The sequence below is a fragment of the Eleutherodactylus coqui genome, chromosome 5 (genome assembly GCF_035609145.1).
Source record: "Eleutherodactylus coqui strain aEleCoq1 chromosome 5, aEleCoq1.hap1, whole genome shotgun sequence".
Taxonomy (NCBI): Eukaryota; Metazoa; Chordata; class Amphibia; order Anura; family Eleutherodactylidae; genus Eleutherodactylus; species Eleutherodactylus coqui.
In genome coordinates, this window is record NC_089841.1 from 44,197,433 (window position 1) to 44,219,482 (window position 22,050).

At 46.4% G+C, this 22,050-nt stretch overlaps 1 protein-coding gene across 3 annotated transcripts in view; it reads right to left on the reverse strand.

Moving 5' to 3' along the window:
• The window catches only part of OSMR (oncostatin M receptor), a 79,105-nt gene that overhangs the window by 11,491 nt on the left and 45,564 nt on the right, over nt 1–22,050 (reverse strand). For 2 of the 3 annotated variants that reach the window (XM_066602403.1, XM_066602404.1), the window contains exons 6-14: nt 20,479–20,608; nt 17,998–18,146; nt 10,981–11,120; nt 9,691–9,856; nt 7,208–7,287; nt 5,940–6,159; nt 3,166–3,348; nt 1,356–1,460; nt 1,037–1,216 (exon numbers count right to left, since the gene is read on the reverse strand). In XM_066602403.1, the coding sequence (XP_066458500.1) occupies nt 1,037–1,216; nt 1,356–1,460; nt 3,166–3,348; nt 5,940–6,159; nt 7,208–7,287; nt 9,691–9,856; nt 10,981–11,120; nt 17,998–18,146; nt 20,479–20,608 (1,353 nt within the window). The remainder of the gene's footprint in view (nt 1–1,036; nt 1,217–1,355; nt 1,461–3,165; nt 3,349–5,939; nt 6,160–7,207; nt 7,288–9,690; nt 9,857–10,980; nt 11,121–17,997; nt 18,147–20,478; nt 20,609–22,050) is intronic. The other variant, XM_066602405.1, reaches the window with a different exon arrangement.

Here is a 22,050-nt window from a genome sequence, read left to right on the forward strand (position 1 = left end):
ACCAACAGTGGGTACAGTGTGTAGCTCAACAGCAAAGGCTGGATTGAGGTGCTCACCCCTCCAGTCTCCAGCCACAAACATGGCTGTCATCAGTGCCAAAACTAAAAACTTTGATTCGTTGCTGAAGACAACCCAGTTCCATGGTGTAGCAGTCTAGTTTCTTAATTCACAACATCACTGGAAATGGAGGTGTCAAAGGCAGTACACATAAGGGGCACAGTGAAACCAACTGTCCTTCAGCCAAGCACCTGGAAATGCTTCTAACAGATTCAGGGGGCCTATAATGGTGGTCTCTGGATGGCAGACAATGAAACAGCTGGAGCTGCTCATGCTTGTCAGACGATCTACTGGGTGGTCTGTTAAGGGAAGCCTGAGCCCGGTCGCCTTGTGTGCCCTCATGCATCCATTGGTCCCAACACCTCCTAGCAGTCTAGTGACAACGGCCCAGGTGGAGGATAATTCATCCATACAACCATCCTGCTTCTTCCATCCCAATAATGCGCCCCCTCTTCTCTGCGTCGTAGAGGTGACTAGTGGTCAACAAGCTCTACACAAGCGGAAGAAGAGGTCACTACACCAGAAGCCTCAGAGAGCCTTTTATAGGTCAAGAGGGAACCACTTTTAGTACCTCAGGTGACAAGACCGTTCATCTAATAACCACAACTCTGCCCGCAAAGAGCTGATTACAGCTGATAAGCAGGACAGCATGCTGTATCTGCTGTCCATGGTTCTGAATTCTCCACGGGGAGCCCGTAGCTGAACAATGTAGCTAATTACAAAGCTCAGAGCTCCTGCTGAGTTCTGTAACTGCTCCCAGAAGTTCATTTGCATGCAAAAGAAGCTAATAAAGTACTAATAGCAATTAGTGCTTATTAGTACTTTATGCAAAACGATCACTGATCTTTCAATCTTTTGAAAGATATCTCTGTGTGTAAATGGGCCTTAAGGAAGGGGAGAAGAGATTAGAGACTTTTGGGTTTGTTCTATAATTTTCCATAATGTAGCTGCTGTAGGGACGAGCTGATTGCTTCCTCACCTTGCTGTATATGTCTATCAGATTTGCTCAGCTTGCAGTCTCCTTCTGTATCCTTCACATAAATGTTGTATCCGGTAAGAAATCCTTTCAGGCACTTGTCAGTTGAATATGGCCACCAATCCAAGGAAACTGACCTGGGTCTTAGCTCATTGATTCTCACATTTGGTTTCATGGAACATACTAAAATAATGGTGGAATACAAAAACAAGTACTTATAATATGCTGTATACTCACACACATTGATGGGCATTTATGGATGTGGCTAGTACCCACAACGAGCATGGCTCAGAGCTAGGGGTGAAGCCCACGAGTATCTTACCCCCTTCCTGTGTGTACCCGACCATCTTCTCTAAGAGGCGTTCTCCATCTTTCATAGATCCATAAATTCTGAAGTCATATCTCACCTCTGGTCTGAAGACTCCTGCCGTTAGAACAGACGGGGGAACATTTTATATTGGTTCTGCTCATTATGGCCGACTTGGGATCTGCTGAGAATTATCTAATGTGTATGGCCAATTATCCAGACACTATTGAGAAGGGGGTGCCACCAATCCTCATCTGGACCTGGTGCCATCTGCACCCTTTATACCCTTATGGTTTCAGATCCCCAGGGAGTCCAGAACCTCAACTATATGAATAGACCACCAGCCACACTTAGCAGATTATGCAGTACAAGGTGGGATCAATCATATCCTGCTGCTGCTAAGTGATTCTAACATGTCACTGCCTGACAGGAGACAGAGAGCAGATGGGATTGAGGCAAATGGGTCATTATTATTATAGGACTATGCAACAATTATGGAGTCACAGTCATTATTATGGGGTATTGTGATGATGAATGGGTTACATTGGCTATTATAAGGTCACAGTGATTATTAAGGGGATGAAGTGGCTAATATAGGGTGACAGTGATAATTATGAGGTAGAGTGATCATTTTGGACTCGCCGTGGATGTTATGGGGTCACATTAATTGCTATGGGCTCACAGTGATTATTATATTGGTAGGCTGGCTATTAAAGGGTCACAGAGATTATTATGATTGTAGACTGGAGTCATAGTGATAATTAGGGGGTAGAGGAGCTATTATGGGGTCACAGTTATGGTGTAGATTGGCTATTATGGGATCACATTGATAATTGTCTTACAGTGATAAATATAGGGTAGACTGGCTATTATGGGGTCAGAGTGATAATTATGGTGTAGATTGGCTATTATGGGGTCACAGTGATAAATATAGAGTAGAGTGGCTGTTATAGGGTCACAGTGATTATTGGGGGGGGGGGGTAAAGTGGCTAATATTGGATCACAGTGATTATTATTGGGGTAGAGTGGCCATTATGGACTGACAGAGGATATTATGGGGTTGTAGTGATTATTATGATGGTAGACTGGCTATTACGGAGTTACAGTGAAAAATATAGAGTAGGGTGGCTGTTATAGGGTCACAGTGATTATTAGGGGGGGGTAAAGTGGCCATTATGGACTGACAGTGGATATTATGGGGTTGCAGTGATTATTATGATGGTAGACTGGCTATTAAGGGGTCACAAGGATGGTTATGAGGGTAGACTGGATATTATAGGTTCGCAGGGCTTATGATGGTAAAGTGGCTATTACAGTGTCACAGTGATTATGATTGGTGTAGATTGACTTATGGAGTCAGTGATTATTTTGAGGGTAGACTGGCTATTATGGGGCTGCAGTTATAATTATGGGGGTCAAGGGATATTATGTCACAATAATTATAGAGCATGGTGACCTTTGTGGGGCCATATGGAAATAAGTCCTAGAAGTGCATAAGGCTGGAGTCACGTGCCGCTCTTTGTGAAAAATGCATGTTTTTGTAAAAATGACAGTAGACATTTATAACCAAATTGTATTTTTAGCTCCGTTTCAAATGGGCCTTATTAATAATATCGCACCTGCAGGATCAGACTACAGGGGGATATCTGAAGGGATGAATGTCTGGCCTGGAACAGTATGCACAAAACAGTGAGAAGTCGTTAGGCATTTTTTATGTTAGACACAGTGGAGCAAAAAATAAATTGGTTGCACAAGTCTGAAGCTTTAAATGTCTTTTCTCTGCTTTATTGATGGTAATATTTTCCAAGCGTTTCCTACCACTTACGTGATTTGATGACGTCACTCCTGACGGAGGAGTTGTACTTTTTCCACTGGAGGTCACAGTGAGGAGATCCAGGTGCAGCGCACCATTCCACCACATATCCATGGGCGTTGGCCTTCTGCGACCAAGTTATGTAAATTCCTCCATCTTTGCCATACGTTCTCTTGGCAGTTATCTGCTCTGTGCCTAAAGGCGACAATTACAGGATATAAGTAATAATCACGTAGGACATGGAATAGTTACAGCTGCAGTACAATTCCATTAGTCTGGCATCCTAGGATCACTGAGGTACCGGATTACCAGACTGTAATTATAAGCCCTGTCCTACATGCTGTAGATAGCTGTGTGTCGGATGCTACATACTGATTCTTATTCCTCGGGATGGCACATTGTACCATGAACAGCGCTAGCCTATTGGGTGTCCTACAAGGTAACCTGGTGTTAGACTATAAGTGTTAAAGGGGTTGTCCCGCGGCAGCAAGTGGGTCTATACACTTCTGTATGGCCATATTAATGCACTTTGTAATGTACATCGTGCATTAAATATGAGCCATACAGAAGTTATTCACTTACCTGCTCCGTTGCTAGCGTCCTCGTTTCCATGGAGCCGACTAATTTTCGCCGTCTAATGGCCAAATTAGCCGCGCTTGCGCAGTCCAGGTCTTCTTCTTTCCTCAATGGGGCTCCGTGTAGCTCCGCCCCATCACGTGCCGATTCCAGCCAATCAGGAGGCTGGAATCGGCAATGGACCGCACAGAAGCCCTGCGGTCCACCGAGGGTGAAGATCCCGGCGGCCATCTTCAGCAGGTAAGTAAGAAGTCACCGGAGCGCGGGGATTCAGGTAAGCACTCTCCGGTGTTCTTTTTTAACCCCTGCATCGGGGTTGTCTCACGCCGAACGGGGGGGGGGGGGGGGGTTGGGGGGGTTGAAAAAAAAAAACCCCCCGTTTTGGCGCGGGACAACCCCTTTAAATGCTGAAAAGTCTGTATTTCCAATAAATCAGGTGCCGGATTAATTGAATATATATGTGTATATGACCAAATATACAAGATATAGTGTACACAGATACATATACACTCATGCACAGTATACAGAATACTATATACCATCCTGTATTGTCTGGGAGTCTCCTGAATTAGGAGAGATTTGGCACACTCAGTAGAACAGGCTTCTGGTAGCTACCAGTAGGGGAAGCTTGCTGCGAATGAATATCTCTCATATCTATCGACAATCCCAATTCCCCCAAAAAGTGTGACTGTGTAAAAAAGGAACTAAATGTTAACGGGAAAAAAAAGTGATGAAAGGATTCAAAAATCTCATATAATATTTTATATAGAATAAAACAGAACCCATCAGAGGGGGGGGGGGGGAGATTTTTCAATTTAATTGTTTAAAAAATGTACTCATTTAGAAACTGATGGCAGCCACACATCTCACAAAAGTTGTTCTGGGGCCGTGTCTACCATCGTGTAGCATCTCATCTGTTACAACAGTCTGCAAACATCTGGGAAGCGAGGAGACCGATTGCTGGAGTTCTGGGGGGGGGAAAGCTGTCCCATTCTTGTCTGATGTAGGATTCTGGCGCGTCAACAGTCCGGGGGCGTCTCTGCTGGATTTTTCAAGGCACCAAATGTTTTCTATTGGCGAAATATACAAGGCCTTCCCTGAAAGATACGTTGTCTGGATGGGGCATATGTTGTTCTAAACCCTCTATATACGGCTCAGCATTGACAGTGCCTTTTAGGATGTGTGAGCTGCCCATGCCATAGGCACTAATGCCACCCTATAGCATCAGAGATGCAGGCTTCTGAACTGTTCGCTGATAACAAGCTGGATGGATCCCCTCCTCTTGAGTCTGCAGGACACGGCATCCGTGGTTTTGAAGAAGAATTTCAAATTTTGATTCATCTGACCGCAGAACAGTTTTTCATTTTGCCTCAATCCATTATAAATGAGCTTTGGCCCAGAAAAGACGCTGGCGTTTCTGGCTTGTGGCGATATATGGGGTCTTCTTTGCATGATACAGATTAAATTGGTATTTATGGATTGTACGTTGAACTATGTTCAAAGACAATGATTTCTGGAAGTATTCCTGGGCCCACACAGTGATTTGCATTACAGAATCATGCCTGTATTTAATGCAGTGACGCCCGTAGATCTCAATCATACAATATTGACCGTTAGCTTTATGCACATGAATTTCTTCAGATTCTCTAAATATTTTCATGCTATTCTATACTATAGATCGTGAGATATTCAAAGTCTTCCCAGTTTTACATTGAGGAACATTTCTCTGAAATGGTTCCACAATTTTTAGACGCAGTGGTCCACAGATTGGTGAACCTCTGACCATCTTTGCTTCTGAGAGACTCTGCCTCTCTAACATTCTCTGTTTATACACAGTCCTCTGACTAGAAATTGGCCCTCCCTCCAGCTGTTTTTCACTACTACCACTTTTCCAGCCTTTTGTTAACCTTGTTAGCATTTTTTAAAAATGCTATGGAACAAGGTCTCTCTTTCCCCTTGTGATGAGTGTTCTATTGTGAATAAAATATGGTTATACGAGATTTCCAAATCATTGCATTCTTTTTTTTTCTTTACATAAACTTACATTTTACACAGTCACAACTTTTTTTGGAATTGGGTTTGTATCTCAGATCTAACTATCGCTACATTATTAGTATAGGGTTAAAGCCTACTCATGTCTTCAAGTCGCCTTCAAGTTTTCCTTATACATAAAGACCCCCCTGTATCCAGGCATATAGATAAGCACATACCAGGCGCAGCGGTTGCGGGGATCCTCAGCTCCGCAGGTAGCGATCCTCCAGCTTTATTGTGGGCAGTGACGCTGATAGAATACGCTCTTATGCCCATAGATATTCGGGAGCTGTTCACACTGGAGCTGATGTTCTCGCTGCCCACAGGACCGCCCTCAAGGGCCCAGAATTTTATATTATAGTGAGAGAGGTTTCCATTGGTTCTAAATAACGACGACGGCTGAAACGTAATTGTGAAGAAATAAGAAGTTGGACATGCGAACGGCGAAGATTAAAATGAAATCCACTGTGCGAAACGTCACACGAAGGTGCAGATGGATGGAAAATGTAGACGTTACATGGACGTACAGATGGCAGCATGCACCAGTTATAGACATCCAGCAACACACAGATGACAGTGGGAAAGTTAGTGCCCCCTGCCCTAATGTACTCCATGATATACACCTCTACTGCGGCAGAACATTCTTTAAAAAAAAAAAAAAAAAAAAGAGATTAACTTCATGTTGATCACTCATCCATTGGCATGGAGCACCCCTCATCTCCTCTAAAAGAGGTTCTGCAGTAGCGGTGTAAGGGTTTAATAAAGACATCCATGATTCGAAAAAAAAAAAGGTTGATTATTTTCTAGAACTACACCACTCTGGTCAGTGCCTGGTAATGAAGCTCAAGTGAATGAGGCTCTGCTGCAATACCAGAAACAACCTGTTGGCATGAGTGGCACCGTTTCTGCAATTTCATACTGTCCCTTTAAGAAATGAGTGTAGCTAATTGGACACTGAACCAAACACCTACATATAGTATAAGATATTCCTATATAAGAGGCCTGAACCCTTATTATACCATAGATATCTGTGTAGTGTTTGTCTAAGATTATGGAATACTGGTCTCTTATTTGCTAAATGTCCCCCTGACATAAGTCTTTATAACATCATGGCTGGCCTTAGCTGCATGTAAACCATGGAGTCGCACAGGGGGTCCACAACCAGCTTGTAGGGTGGGCACCAGGTTATGTAGGCTGGGAGCGATCTTCCCCTTCCAGATCCACTATGCCAGATCTCCCTCTGTGCGGCAGTGCCTTGTGGAACTACACAAATCATCCTCTGCTTGGCTTTGTCTTTCCCTCTGATGTTCTGAGGCACTACTGTCAGCCAGTTAGCGACTCTGCTTGGTTCTGGTACTGTATATATGTACTGAGCTTGGTTCTTTAATCGGTATGTTATGAGCTTGCCTCTGGTGCTGTATTTGTGTTATAAGCTTGGTTCTGGTACCTTCCAGTAGAGGGTCACAATTCGTTGTTCACCATCACTTTCTTCAATATGCCTCCAAACATCCAGCGTTCCTGCGGGTGCTGAAATACATACCAAATAAATTGTAGAAATGCATCATGGGTGAATGCTACAACTGATTCTACATCACCATGGGTGTAACTACAGCGGTAGGAGTATTATAAGGCTTAAAGTCTGAGGGGCCACAAAGGATCGGCACTGCTCAGGAGCAAAAGTCACATAGTCATAGCAGTAAATGAGAGAATAGTTTGTGCCTGAACCCACCACTAGGGAGCGCTCCTTACAGGTATATAAAGCTCCTATTGAGTTCAGCATCAGGAGTGCTATAATGTGTATATGCAATTCATGCAAAAAGAGTATTGCAGGGGATTTACATTAGAAACACATTTCTGCTATTTTTTGGGTTGGCCTTGGGACAGGTTAGAGAAATGTAATAATGATATCAGAGTTAGTCCGCAGCACCCTTCTGGTCTATTGTCTCAGATCCTTGATGCCCGTCACTTTAAAAGTCTTGAGCCCGTTCTTAACTTTGCTAAATAATCCCAGTTTCCAAAGCAATGCACCCTGGGTAGAATTCCTACGATGGAGGGCTGGAGGTATACTTAACATAGGCTGCTTATTACAAGATGTTAACCCTTACAAGACAAATACCCACAAATTCACATAACTGTTTTTTCATACCTACAAGCCAAAAGTTACATTGAAAAAGTGCCCGCTAATGTTTGACCACGGGAGGGATTGTTGCCTGATAACATGTCTGACCCATCCCCCACACAGGAGGAGACACAACAAAAATAGACAGTCTCCTCCATACGCCCAAAGATCACACTACTTCCCCAACGGCCACTAATAAATGGACCGCTGATATTCCGGATTTAACAACATCCCAGTTATTGAAGGCCTTGAAATATAGCTTGCGGATTCTCCCCTCAAGCCGATACGTAGAGATGACCTTCCAGGTTTACCACAGGGCATACATCACCCCCCTCAGGGGATTTAAGATGGGAGTATTAACAACCAACAATTGCTCTCGCTGCCGGGAGGCGGGGGTAGGTCTCCGCCATTGTTTGTGGCACTGCCCGGTAGTTCAGACCTTTTGGATCAGAGTACATAGATTCACTACCACACATCTAACGTCGGCCTGTCCGTTTAACCCGACATGGGCAATTTTTGGACACATTAACCAGGACCAAATCAGATGTACATCAGGCAGTCGAAAACTATTACACATGGTGGCCATGGCAGGGGTTAAAACAGTCCTGCAGACCTGGGTTGACACATCCTCCCCTCTGTTACGGCTCTTTATGGAAAAACTATCTTTCCTCATGCACATGGATTGGGCGGAGGCAACATTGGCAAAAGAAGCACAGGTCCAAAATTTCTTTGAAACATGGGAAAGCTTCATTGAGATTTTGCCTCGACGGGTAAAAGAAGCTATTAAGGAGTCCTTTAAACTAAGTTGCTGGTACTTGGAGAGAGTGATGGTGGGAGACCCCCAATAAATACCACATAGAAGTGTTCTGCGACATTGGTCGGGAGACCTGGGCGCCATGTTATGGAAACAGGTCCTGAGACCTCACCGATACCAAATTGGAAATAATAGCAGGAGGAGAAAAAAAAAAAAAAAAACACATTCGAAAGACATCTAAGAATCATCTTGGCGTCGGGCAGGTCAATGGTTATTGGTTATTAGAGGCCTGGTTGAGGGCCATTGTGGTTACCCCCTTCCCCAGTGTTCCAACCCCCCATCCCCACCACCACCCCAATAAAGAAAGAAACCTCTCTTTTCCCTTCTTTCCGTGCCCCCCTTGCCCCAATATCCTCCCTGATAAATCTTATATGGGGAGAAGTTTAGTATGTATGTATCTGAGCTGGATTACATGAGTTATATGAAATCATTTTGGGATTGCAATACATGTAGAGATACTACTGTACAGCTAGAGGCCTAGATAAGGTAGGATAGTAATACAAATAAGACTCTCTATGCAGCTCCCCTGTCACTGCTTGGTCTCTGGGAGAAGGGGCTGTGCTGCATCACTTCCTGTTTTCTATAGCTCACTTGAAAGCTTTGTTGTATAGACTGGGAACATATGAGCAGAGTCATCTCAATATCATTAAAGGGTGAGAGAGTTCTTGATAGCTCTATTGTACAGCTGAAGGCCTAGATAATACAAGATACTAATCTGTATACAGATAGTAATCTGTATAGCACTCCCTGGTTTGTATTGCATCGCTTCCTGGAGACTGTAATAAACTATGAGATTATTCTGTCCATTAACTCTGATAAAGTGCAAACCACATGCTTTACTGTATATATAAGGAAAATACAGGAAGGAAGTGTCTCCAGTATGGCTGCCTGTATAAAGGCAATACAGGAAGTGTCCTGCTCCAATATGGCCGCCCACATGAAAGTAAAAAAAAAATGAAAAAACTGAAAGTGACATTTCTTTGTACAATCTACTTACCATCCTCCAGTGTCGTGACTAAAAGATGACTCCAGTTGCTCCATCCGGCCAGCGATGACACCGCCATGCAGCGCACTGTCAGGTTATATAGTGTGTACGGTTCTAATCCGCCCAGTCTGACATTGTATATCCCAGTAGACTGTTTTCCTCTACTCGTCATATTGACCTAAATGAATGACGTAAAACCAAGAAAATCAGGATCTTCTGTCATGTAAGGGGCATTACAAATACAGAGAGTGAGGTTATTAAGTAGGGTGTGAAAAAAATTGTATAGTTTAAGACAAGCCTTTTTGGGGGCAAAAATTTGCAACATTTTACATTTTTAGGGTGGATTTAGACGACCGTATATCGGCTTGGTTTTCACGCCGAACCGATATACGGTGTCCTCATCTGCAGGGGGGGGGGGGGGGATGGAAGAGCCAGGAGCAGGAACTGAGCTCCCGCCCCCTCTGCCTCCTCTCCACCCCCTATCTGCCCCTCTGCACTATTTGCAATGAAAGGAGGTGGGGCGTGTGTGGGGCTAAGTGGTGAGAATTTGAGAATTAGCCCCACCCCTGTCCCACCTCTCCCCATTGCAAATAGTGCAGAGGGGCGGATAGGGGGTGGAGAGGAGGCAGAGAGGGGGCGGGAGCTCAGAGCACTGCTCCTGGCTCTTCCAGGCTCCCCTCCTGCAGAGAGAGACGACGTATATCGGCTGGGCGTGAAAACCGAGCCGGTATACATTCGTCTGAATCGACCCTTAGTTTTATGAAACTTGAAGCAGAACAGTTAAAGGATTTTGCACAGTTTTTGTGAATTGTAAAGGTGCCGTGCATCAGGATGCGCGACCCCTGATATTCCTCTACTCTCGCCCCCCAGAAGCAAAAATCAACGGTTTAACAGGGGATCCAATTACAACAGCGCCCACTTCTGGAGCTAGGGTGCATTCACACCGGCCAGCTTCACGCATGATGTAGACGTACGGTCAGCTATTGCGTGTGTGAATGACCAATTTTGTTTCTTGGACCGATAGTCTGGAAATAGTACTGCAGGTCCTATTTTGCATATTATTTTCTATTGGAGTTGAGGAAAAAAAGGGGGAAAAAAAAACACTTGCATTTTGATGCAATTTTTATGCAAGTGCAATGTGATTAAACATACATTTTTTTTGCTATTGAAACGTTTTACTATACATTTTGCACACATACCATGCACCTTTTGATTGTAACGGGCAATTAGTGTAATGAGTTTTATATCTGCTAGGTTCCTGAGAAAAGCCCTCAATTAGAAGAGATAGAAAGTATGGCAGACCTCACTGCCTGGGTTCCTCTGGAGATCCACCTGACACCGGACCAGCAGGGACGTGTAGTCGGCTCTCAGCGACCAGGTGAGTGTGATGGCGGAGGCGTTCACGGATTCTGCACTCAGTTTGTGGGGTGCCAAAAGTAGAACTGGGAAGTAAAAATAAGGTAAGAGCAGTTCCTTACAATCGGGGGGACACAATGTAACAATTACATGGCACAGCGGGGTGCAGACAAGGCATACTATAAGAGACTTCGCACACCGGATGGAATAGGCCACATGAAGCACCACAAGCTGCGGTAAGTTTTGCACCAAAATCCGCAGGCTACCTACAGATTTTGATGTGGACTTCTGTAGCTGCAGATTTGGCTGTGATGTAATTCCATCCTCTGGAAGGGCCCTAAAGGGGTCTTCCAGGCTATTACTATTTATCACCCATCCTCGGTATAGGTTATCAATAGTTGATCAGTGGGGGTCCACCACTCGGAACCTCAGCCGATCAGCTGATTGGGCAGTAGAGATGAGCAAGTGTACTTGCTAAGGCAAACTACTCGAGTGAGTAGTGCCTTATGCGAGTACCTGCCCGCTCGTCTCAAAAGATTCAGGTGCCGGCGGGGGGAGAGCGGTCAGTTGCGGGAATGAGCGGGGGGGAGAGAGTGAGAGAGAGAGAGAGAGATCTCCCCCCCCCTGTTCCTCCCCCGCCGCTCCCCGCCGGCACCCAAAACTTTTGAGACGAGCAGGCAGGTACTCGCATAAGGCACTACTTGCTCGAGTAGTTTGCCTTAGCGAATACGCTTGCTCATCTCTATTGGGCAGTTGTTGTCAGCATCATGACACAGAGGAGTCAGAGCGGAAGCACTTAGCTCCGTCCTCTGTACAGTGGCCAGCGCTTGTAATTGCAGGTGCTGGTGTTATTCATTTTAATGGGACCCCAGCCTACAATTACCATCACCAGCCACTACATAGAGGTTGGAGCTAACCGCTTTCCCCCCCATACACTGTGTGTTGTGGTGCTGATGGCAGATGCTGGATCAGCTAGGGTCCTGAGTGGTGGACCCACAATCAACTATTGATGACCTATCCTGAGGATAAGGGTGCCTTCACACCGGTGATAAAATCACATGATGTGATGAGTGAAAACGCACAATTATGAAACCAATGATTTTCAATGTGGCCCCTCTCCATTCACTTTCAGCAGAGGCCGTTCAGTACTGAATTGCTGCTGTTTACACTAAACGATCCTTCAGGATTTTACCGCAGCTTTATGCAGCGGTCCTGAATGGCTGCGTTAAATGAATGGAGAGGGGCGGGGGAGAGGGAGGAGAGAAATCTTTTCCAGCCGCCCCGGCCCACTGCTGGCCACTCTGTGAGCGAGCCAGCAATACTTGCTCCTGTTTAACAGCATGGGAGTGAGTATATGCGGAGAAGAGTGTCGGGCATCTGTTATGTCGCCAGAAATGGCTATGGTGCCAGTTCAAAGCATTATCGTAACACCACAAAGCACGATTTCGCAATCAAGCACCGCTTTTTTCGAGTAACTGACTACTCGGGTGAAAGAATTTGGGGGGCGCCGGGGGTGAGCGGTGGGTGGGGGGGTCAGCTCCCCCCCGTTCCCCCACTGCTACCCCCCACTCCACCACGCCGCCCCCCGAACCTGTCGGGCGCTTCTTTTTCTGGTGCTCTCTCTCTGGCACTTGCTTTGCCTGGTGCGACTCACTGGCTCACTCACCAACTGACTCCTGTCACCTGACCAGTTTGTCTGCAGCCAATCACAGCCTATCTGGTTGCTAGGCTACCTGCCTCATCTGAGTCTCTATGCATTTTTTCTATCTTGTCCAGCTGACTAATAAACGTCCTATCTGGTTGCTAGGTTACCTGCATCCCTTGTGTAAACTGACTCAGATTAAACCCTAGGGCCGGTTATTATATTACCGGTCCCCATAATGAAAATGTGCTATGTAGTGCCTATTTTTCAGGCCACTACACACCGTTTGCCTGACAGTCGTCCCGTGTAATTGGTCCTTAAGTCTCTGTGTATGCAAATTGGAAGATGAAACAATGCCTCTACAGCGCCACCTGTTGGAAGGCAGAATTCCTGCAAGACCTTTAACAAGCCTTGTAACAATGACTGGGAGTATAGGTCAGAGTCTTCTCCAGAAGGAAAAGATTACCATGTAAAGACAGACAGTTTGGGGGTTTTTACCCTTCATCAGGGGGCCGCTGGGTTAGAGGCCTACGATGTGGGTTGAAAGGGGCAAAGTTTCTCCTGAGGCCTCCGGCACACTACAGTATTTGGGTCAGTGTTGTCTGTGTTAATTTATGGCAGCACGCCGACCCATTATAGCCTATGAGGCTACGCACACTGCTATTTTTTCACACGGACCAATGGGCCACATGAACAATGGTCTCCGTATCACAGACCAGAATTAGGACGTGCGAATACATATCAGTGTGCAGACCTTCCATATATCAGACAGCACATGGACAGGTGTCCGATGCGAGTTGCGCACAAATCTCTCGGGAGTACTTAGTAACCGTAAGCAAATGCCTAGACTTAGAGAGGGCATCTACTAAGGGGGAGGAGACTTGCATGCTCCACTGGGAAATTTATGCAAATAGGAAGATGGAACAATGTCGCCACCTATTGGAAGGCAGCATTCCTGCAATTCAGTGTCAGACCTTTTCACAAACCTTGTAACAATGACTGGGAATAGAAGCCAAAGTCTTCTGTACATGGTTGATCTTTTCCTTCTAGAGAAGACTTTGTCTTAGAGGAAGTTGTTTGTGCGCGGGAAAGTTATCAGATGGTCATGATAGAGATCCTTCTTAGTTTGAAGAGAATCGATTAGCGGACAGACCACAACATTCATTATATGCTCGGATTCCCATCAGCAGATGCTGACCAACACCCAAATGCCCATGGAATCCAATCCAGTCAGGTGGAGCGCTACCATGTAGTTGAGTGCCATGGTCACGACTATATGGTGCCAGTGAGCGAAGGCTTCATTTGTATACAATGCACATGGCGCCCTGAGCAGATGTTAAATAGATGGTCTTTCTTAACCCCTTGAGTGGCGGGTTTCCTACCACCCTGTCGTGCCCACCAGGGCAGGTTTTTTTTAAATGGTCTAATCATTGAATTTCAACTAATTTTGCAGTTGCGTCTCAAGAGCCATAACTTTTTCATTTTTCCATTGACATGGCCATATGAGGGCTTGTTTTTTGCAGGACAAGTTGTGATTTTTTTTAAACAGGGGGGAGGAAAAAAAGAAATGGGGAAAAAAGAAAAAAAGGGGCCATGTCATTAAGGGGTTAAATAATGTATTAACTTCCTTCTCTGGGTCATTACGACGCATGGATACCACTTGTGTGATTGTATTTTTGATTTTTTTACAAAGTAAAGGGAGACAAGTGTTATTATTTTTTTAAATAATTTTTTACATTTTTTTTTTGTCCCTTTAGGGGACTTCCACAGGGACTCATCAGGACCCTGATCACATTCCAGGGGTCCGATGGTGACAGCCTTTTACATGCTGCAGTGACAGCCCTTTACATGCTGCAGTCACATAGACTGCAGCATGTAAAGGGTTAACACAGCAGAGATCGGAGGTTTTCTCTGATCTCTGCTGTAAGAGCTGGTACCTAGCTGTCCTCTGACAGCTAACAACCAGCTCTCCCTGCCACAGAGACCATCGGCTTGCTTCTGACAAGCCGATGGTCTCTATGGCAACCTGTAAACAAAGCAGGAGGTTGCCGACATATCGGCAATATCTTCTGCTGGTTTTTAAAAAGCCCTTGCACTGCTCTGTGTGGGTCTTTGCAGGCAGAGCACACTGTCACAGCTTGTGGCATTGTGCTCTGCAGCTCCCATAGTGATACATAGCCCGGAAATCTTCCGGGCTATGTCACTATGAGCAGTGGAGCTCGTCCCGCAAAATTTCCGGGCGTGCCACTCAAGGGGTTAAAGGGGTCTAATGAGGGGCCCTTTTACACTGAGCCATAATCATTTAGATTCTCGCTGGATCGCAGGAATCTGAACAATCATTCAGTGTAAGTACCGGCAGCATATGAATGACGAATGATAACACAATTTTTCTGGCACAAGGTTTTCCGATGGATTTTAGCTAATTTTGGGGTGCTGAATCTAAATAGGTCATCAGATTTTGTCCATCACATCAGGTTTTCGGGATCTGAGATATTGTATTTTCACTAGAAACTTTAATTTTATGCTGATAGTGGAATAAGTAAAAATCGAGACATCCAAAAATTGTATTCATTTCGGTCATGCTACAGCTACATAAACTTCCTCTTCTTTGACATTCTGTCGTGCTCAACTTTTGGAACATCTCATCAAGCTCCAGCAGTAACCTGCCATCATATTGGAGCCCCATCGGCCTTGGTAGCGTTCTTCCATTACTTTAATATCTTGATGAAAGCGTTCACCTTCCTCTTCACTAACATCACCCAGGTTCTCTGGAAATTTACCCAAGTGACAATGTAAGTGTCACATACAGGAGGGAGAGGAGACAATACCTATCAATCCCACCTCTGTCCCTGATTACTCACGGATTGACTATTCCGAGCGCACTTGCCGCTACCAACCGTCATGGCAGAACCTCGATGGATCACTCTAGCAGTATTGCAAGCTTGGAGTTGTTAGAATACCACCGCTACAACCAATTTGCCACGTACAGGAGGGAGAGGGGATGATACCTATCTATCCCAGATTACTCATAGATCGCCTATTCTGAGAGCACTTGTCACTACCAGCCATCACGGCAGAGCCTCGATCAGTCACGCTGACGAGATTACAAGCTTGGAGTCGTTAGTATAGAGGCTTGCAATATCACTAGAGTGATCGACAATTGGTGGCAAGTTGCTATGGATAGCTTTTTCAATCTTTTCATATCACTGTAAGTAGTGCACCTCAATACTCATTTTATATCCAAGTGATTGAAAACTCAAGAAAAGCTCCTCCACAATCTAGTAGTTGTCAGCTTTCCTGTTCCCTAAGAACGTCTGCCCGCATTAGAGAAGGCATTCCAAGCTCCAGCTTCATAGTTGTAACACAGTGGGCATCCCTGAAGAGAGTTCTTATCAGAGGTCCATCAAATATTCCTGCATTTTCCTTCTCCTCAGACTTGGAAAGGTTAAACATACGTGGTGTAAGCAGTCTCCATTATGACCAAGCACTTTGACTAAATTGCTTCATCAAACATGTTTTATGTGCAGTGGGGGGAAGGAATATTTTTTTCCTATCAACCAGAAAAGCAGTAAGTCGCCATTTTCAAATCCACATAAATTACCCATCCGTGTACACGATATTTCATCCTCTCCACGATAATCTGGACGCTGGCATATTCTTGTTATAATTTATGCCAGAAACTGTTGTAGACAAAACTGAAACCTACCCCCGCCTGTAGCGTAGGTACGGTTACGGATATACCCCCGCCTGTAGCGTAGGTACGGTTACGGATATACCCCCGCCTGTAGCGTAGGTACGGTTACGGATATACCCCCGCCTGTCGCGTAGGTACGGTTACGGATATACCCCCGCCTGTCGCGTAGGTACGGTTACGGATATACCCCCGCCTGTAGCGTAGGTACGGTTACGGATATACCCCCGCCTGTAGCGTAGGTACGGTTACGGATATACCTTCGCCTGTAGCGTAGGTACGGTTACGGATATACCCCCGCCTGTAGCGTAGGTACGGTTATGGATATACCCCCGCCTGTAGCGCAAGTATGGTTACAGATATACCCCCGCCTGTAGCGTAGGTACGGTTACGGATATACCCCCGCCTGTAGCGTAGGTACGGTTACGGATATACCCCCGCCTGTAGCGTAGGTACGGTTACGGATATACCCCCGCCTGTAGCGTAGGTACGGTTACGGATATACCCCCGCCTGTAGCGTAGGTATAGTTACGGATATACCCCCGCCTGTAGCGTAGGTACGGTTACGGATATACCCCCTCCTGTAGCGTAGGTACGGTTACGGATATACCCCCGCCTGTAGCGTAGGTACGGTTACGGATATACCCCCGCCTGTAGCGTAGGTACGGTTACGGATATACCCCCGCCTGTAGCGTAGGTACGGTTACGGATATACCCCCGCCTGTAGCGTAGGTACGGTTACGGATATACCCCCGCCTGTAGCGTAGGTACGGTTACGGATATACCCCCGCCTGTAGCGTAGGTACGGTTACGGATATACCCCCGCCTGTAGCGTAGGTACGGTTACGGATATACCCCCGCCTGTAGCGTAGGTACGGTTACGGATATACCCCCGCCTGTAGCGTAGGTACGGTTACGGATATACCCCCGCCTGTAGCGTAGGTACGGTTACGGATATACCCCCGCCTGTAGCGTAGGTACGGTTACGGATATACCCCCGCCTGTAGCGTAGGTACGGTTACGGATATACCCCCGCCTGTAGCGTAGGTACGGTTACGGATATACCCCCGCCTGTAGCGTAGGTACGGTTACGGATATACCCCCGCCTGTAGCGTAGGTACGGTTACGGATATACCCCCGCCTGTAGCGTAGGTACGGTTACGGATATACCCCCGCCTGTAGCGTAGGTACGGTTACGGATATACCCCCGCCTGTAGCGTAGGTACGGTTACGGATATACCCCCGCCTGTAGCGTAGGTACGGTTACGGATATACCCCCGCCTGTAGCGTAGGTACGGTTACGGATATACCCCCTCCTGTAGCGTAGGTACGGTTACGGATATACCCCCGCCTGTAGCGTAGGTACGGTTACGGATATACCCCCGCCTGTAGCGTAGGTACGGTTACGGATATACCCCCGCCTGTAGCGTAGGTACGGTTACGGATATACCCCCGCCTGTAGCGTAGGTACGGTTACGGATATACCCCCGCCTGTAGCGTAGGTACGGTTACGGATATACCCCCGCCTGTAGCGTAGGTACGGTTACGGATATACCCCTGCCTGTAGCGTGGCTATGGTTACAGATATACCCCTGCCTGTAGCGTAGGTATGGTTACGGATAGCACATACCACTCTCGGTGAGATACACAATGGAGTTGATCCTCCTCTCTCCTATTGGGTTTGTAGCGGTCAATGAAAAGTTGTACATCTGCTGGTCCATCTGAATCGGCCAGCGATCGCAGTGATCTCTCTCACAAGAAATATTTTTCCGTGACGACCTTGAATAAAAGGGAAGGAGAATTACAATCAAATATAGGACAGATATAATAGGAGGAGTAAGTAGTATAGAAGAAGCCACTTAATGAATCACTGTAATCTATAATATCAGGGAACAGCATCATCTTCCTTACCATCCAGCAGTTTATGGTTTGCCTTTTTCCTGCCCGCAGGATCTCTGTAAATGTATCTAAACCTCCTTGCAAAAAAAAAAAGAGTAATGGGGGAGGAGGGGGATGAAGCTGCAGCAGGTTCTCTTTCTCTCGGTGTCTGTGTGTTGTGAGATGGTAGAGGGAAGAGGGGATGCTGCTGCAGCACTGTCTGTCATACAGTGTCTGTGTGCTGCGCGAGAGTAGAGGGATAAAGGGAAAAGGGGATGCAGCTGCAGTATGTTCTCTCTGAGTCTGTGTGTTGTGGGAGAGTAGAGGGAATAGGGGAAATAGCTGCAGTAGGGTCTCTCATAAAGTGTCTATGTGCTGTGAGAGGGAGAGGAGGGTGCAGCTGCAGTATGTTTTCTCTGTGTCTGTGTTGTCAGATGGTAGAGGGAAGAGGGGATGCAGCTTCAGCACTGCCTGTCATAAAGTGCCTGTGTGCTGTGGGAGGGTAGAGGGATGAAGGGAATAGGGGATGCAGCTGCAGCACTGCCTGTCATAAAGTGCCTGTGTGCTGTGGGAGGGTAGAGGGATGAAGGGAAGAGGGGATGCAGCTGCAGCACTGTCTGTCATAAAGGGACTTTGTGCTGTAAAAGGGTAAAGGGAGAAGGGGGATACAGCTGCAGGAGGTTCTCTCGCTCAATTTCTGTGTGCTGTGGATGGGCAGAGGGATGGAGGAAGAGAGGGATCAGCTGCAGGAGGGAGGTAATAAATAAATTACCTGGAAGCGCTGCGGAATAAGTTGGCACTATACAAATAACAAGATTTATAATTCTTTAGTAAATCTACACTGAAATCAATCCCCAAGTAAACGTGAGAGCAATGAGATTTTCAACAGTCATCGCCCCCCCCCCCCCCCCCCCCCCAAAAAAAAATAGCCACAAATAGAATTTTGTTACAGATTTTGAAGCATTTCTGCAGCGGAAACAGTGAATCTGCGTTTGTGGATTTTTGAAAATAAAGTTTGCCAGTGTGAACTTAAAGCCAGGAATGACTGAAAAGGGACAGAGTCCTCTGAGCCAGGATCGGCCGACAGATGTAGCAGTCTCTGGGGGTTCTGGAGCCTACCTGGATCTCAAGATGTGGAGTCTTCCACAGGAAACCTTGCGGTCCACATCATCTGCCCAGCTTATCCCCCTGCTACGGTCTTATCTCCCACTCTGTATAACTTGCATTCCTTCCGGTTTTTATCCCCACAAGAAGTACCAGAACGCACCTCTATAGTGAACTTCAACAGAACTTTAATGTGACGCTTGGATTCGCTCTGGTCGCTGAGGTGGCACACTGGGAGCTCAGAAGGTAGTCCTCACTTCGCCTTAGACTTCTCGCAGTATGTAGATCCTCACACACTGGGAACAGTCGATTGGAGGTTCCGTTGCGAATCCGATCCAAAATACTGAAAGAAAAGTCCTGATTGCAGGACTTTTTTATCCAGTAAAATGCCAGATAACTGAGCGGAGACCAAACAGACCCCATTATAGTCAGAGGGGTCCGTTGGGTACTCTTCGGCTTTGTCATAAGATGGATCCGTTCAGCCAGGGGATTCCCCTTTCCTGCTCTCAGATCAAAGCAGAGAAACGGAACCCCTGAACGCAGATGTGAAATCAGCTTCACTCACTCTTTGCAGGTAGCAGGCACCGCCCTTACACTTGTATATCACACCCTGCTTACCGGACAATGGGGACTTTTGGCATGTTGCGCCAGCAATGGGTGGTCCAACCCCGTGTCCAGAGGGTACAATCTTAAACAAAACATTTTTTACAACGCAATCTTAAAGAGACAGTACATACAATGCAATCAATACTCCAATAAAACCCAAAGCCTGTGCCCCGCTCTCTTACCCTACCGCTACCATATCACAAAAACGCAATACATTCCACCGCATAAAATCCACACATAAAGATGCAACCACATAAACAAAACCTGCAACTAAAACAGCAGCAAATTCCACAAAGCTCGTTAGCTCCACCATCTGCAGAAGCACAGCAGGAATTCCGCAGCTCAAACATCCTGCATGATGGAAGCCTTAGAGGTGGAAACCATGCAGAAAAGCCCATGTCGGATTCCGCTGTATGAACACACCCCAATAGTGTGAGTGTGTGTGTGCAAATCACAGATCTTGTAGTTTTATAGCTCCACCCTTATATTGTCTGACGGCGTTCCCATTATTATCACCACTTACCATTCATGGAGAACATAACGGACGCTGAGATGATTATAAAAGTTATAGCCGTGTCCAGGATCCCAGGTGCATCTCAGTAATCGCAGGTCTTGGGTTTTACATGAAAAGTCTTTGGGTTCATCCGGTAATCCTGTAAGATACCAAAGATGATCCACATGTGAAAAGGATGGAGACCCCTCTAATAATCTCAGATGCATTTACTAGTAGATAGCCCATCCCAGGACGGTGACTAATAGAATATGCATCTACTTAAGGGCCCACATCACACTGTACATGTAGTGAACCAGGGCAGGAGGCCCGTGTGGCAAAGGATGGGAGGGAGGGGGGCTGTTCTTGCCTGCAGATCATCGACCTCTCTGTCAGGAAATGGGCACCACATGTGCAGAAAACACTCAGGAGACGTGGACTCTCTTTAAATCTGGCGCTTGCCAGTATTTATGGCACATCACACAGCAATCATGTACAGCATACCAGTGTCCATATTAACCGCAGCCCACCTGGGTGTGAGTTTAGGGTCGTCTTCCCTGTCAAACTTGAGGCCTTACAATATGAGTCGAGGGTTGTTGTCCCCTGTCCAACTCAGGCCTTTGCTGGTCCACCTTAGACCACCGACCTGCACCACCTCAACTCTACTGCACTATCACTTCCCCTGAATGTGTCAGGAACCAAGACTTTTATGTAGCTCTCTGCCACATCCATAGGTGTTAACCCTTTCACTGCAGTACCAGAAGTCCTGTCTGCAGTCCTCTACAGGCCCTTCCGTGTACTGCACTCCCACACCTGTTAGATAGAGCCTATAATTCCAACTCGCCTGCACCACAGTGAATGATGGGGGACTTGATGTTATGTGCTGGTCTCTTCCTCTAGGGATGATCTTACAGTGCAGTTGGTGTAGGTACCCTAGTGAAAAGGAGCCCCAGGAGTCAGGAATGGAATTAACATCAAGATTTACATTTATTGAATACAGTCCATTTCCATATATCCAGGTCAGGAGATGGCGACTGGAGGTACCGCTGCCTACAACAAAGTCCTGTACTGCTTATCCAGGTTTGTCACTGGGACGATTCCTGCAACATTGTACCTGGCAGTTTCCCTTAACCAACTGTCTGTACTTGTTGCTACACCTCAAGTGCTTTCCTTTCTGAAGATTTTGGAACTGAGCAGTAACTTTTATACACTTTGGGGTCCTCCCAGCAGCACCGAGCTGAGGGGGGTAATAAAATACAGTAGACAGATACTAAATAATAGGGGTTACTTTATCCCTCTGATCTAAATTATATACATCCCTGTGCAGCACTTCCATGTGGGCGCTGAATGCAGCAGGAACGGCCGGCCGTATGTTGGTGGGGCATTAGTAGCGGAGCTAATTGTGCAGGTTAATGTAGTGGAAGCCACTCTCTGCTGCACTGCTGAGGCACAGTGGAGGTAGTTTGGATGAGATGGCTTACTTCCCCCCTATCCCTGCTTGGCACTGCCCACATCATGCTGTGCATCCTATACAGCGCTTCAATGCGGGTGCTAACTGTGAGTGTAGCAGGAGCTGCTCTCTGCTACACTGGTGAGTGAGTGGTA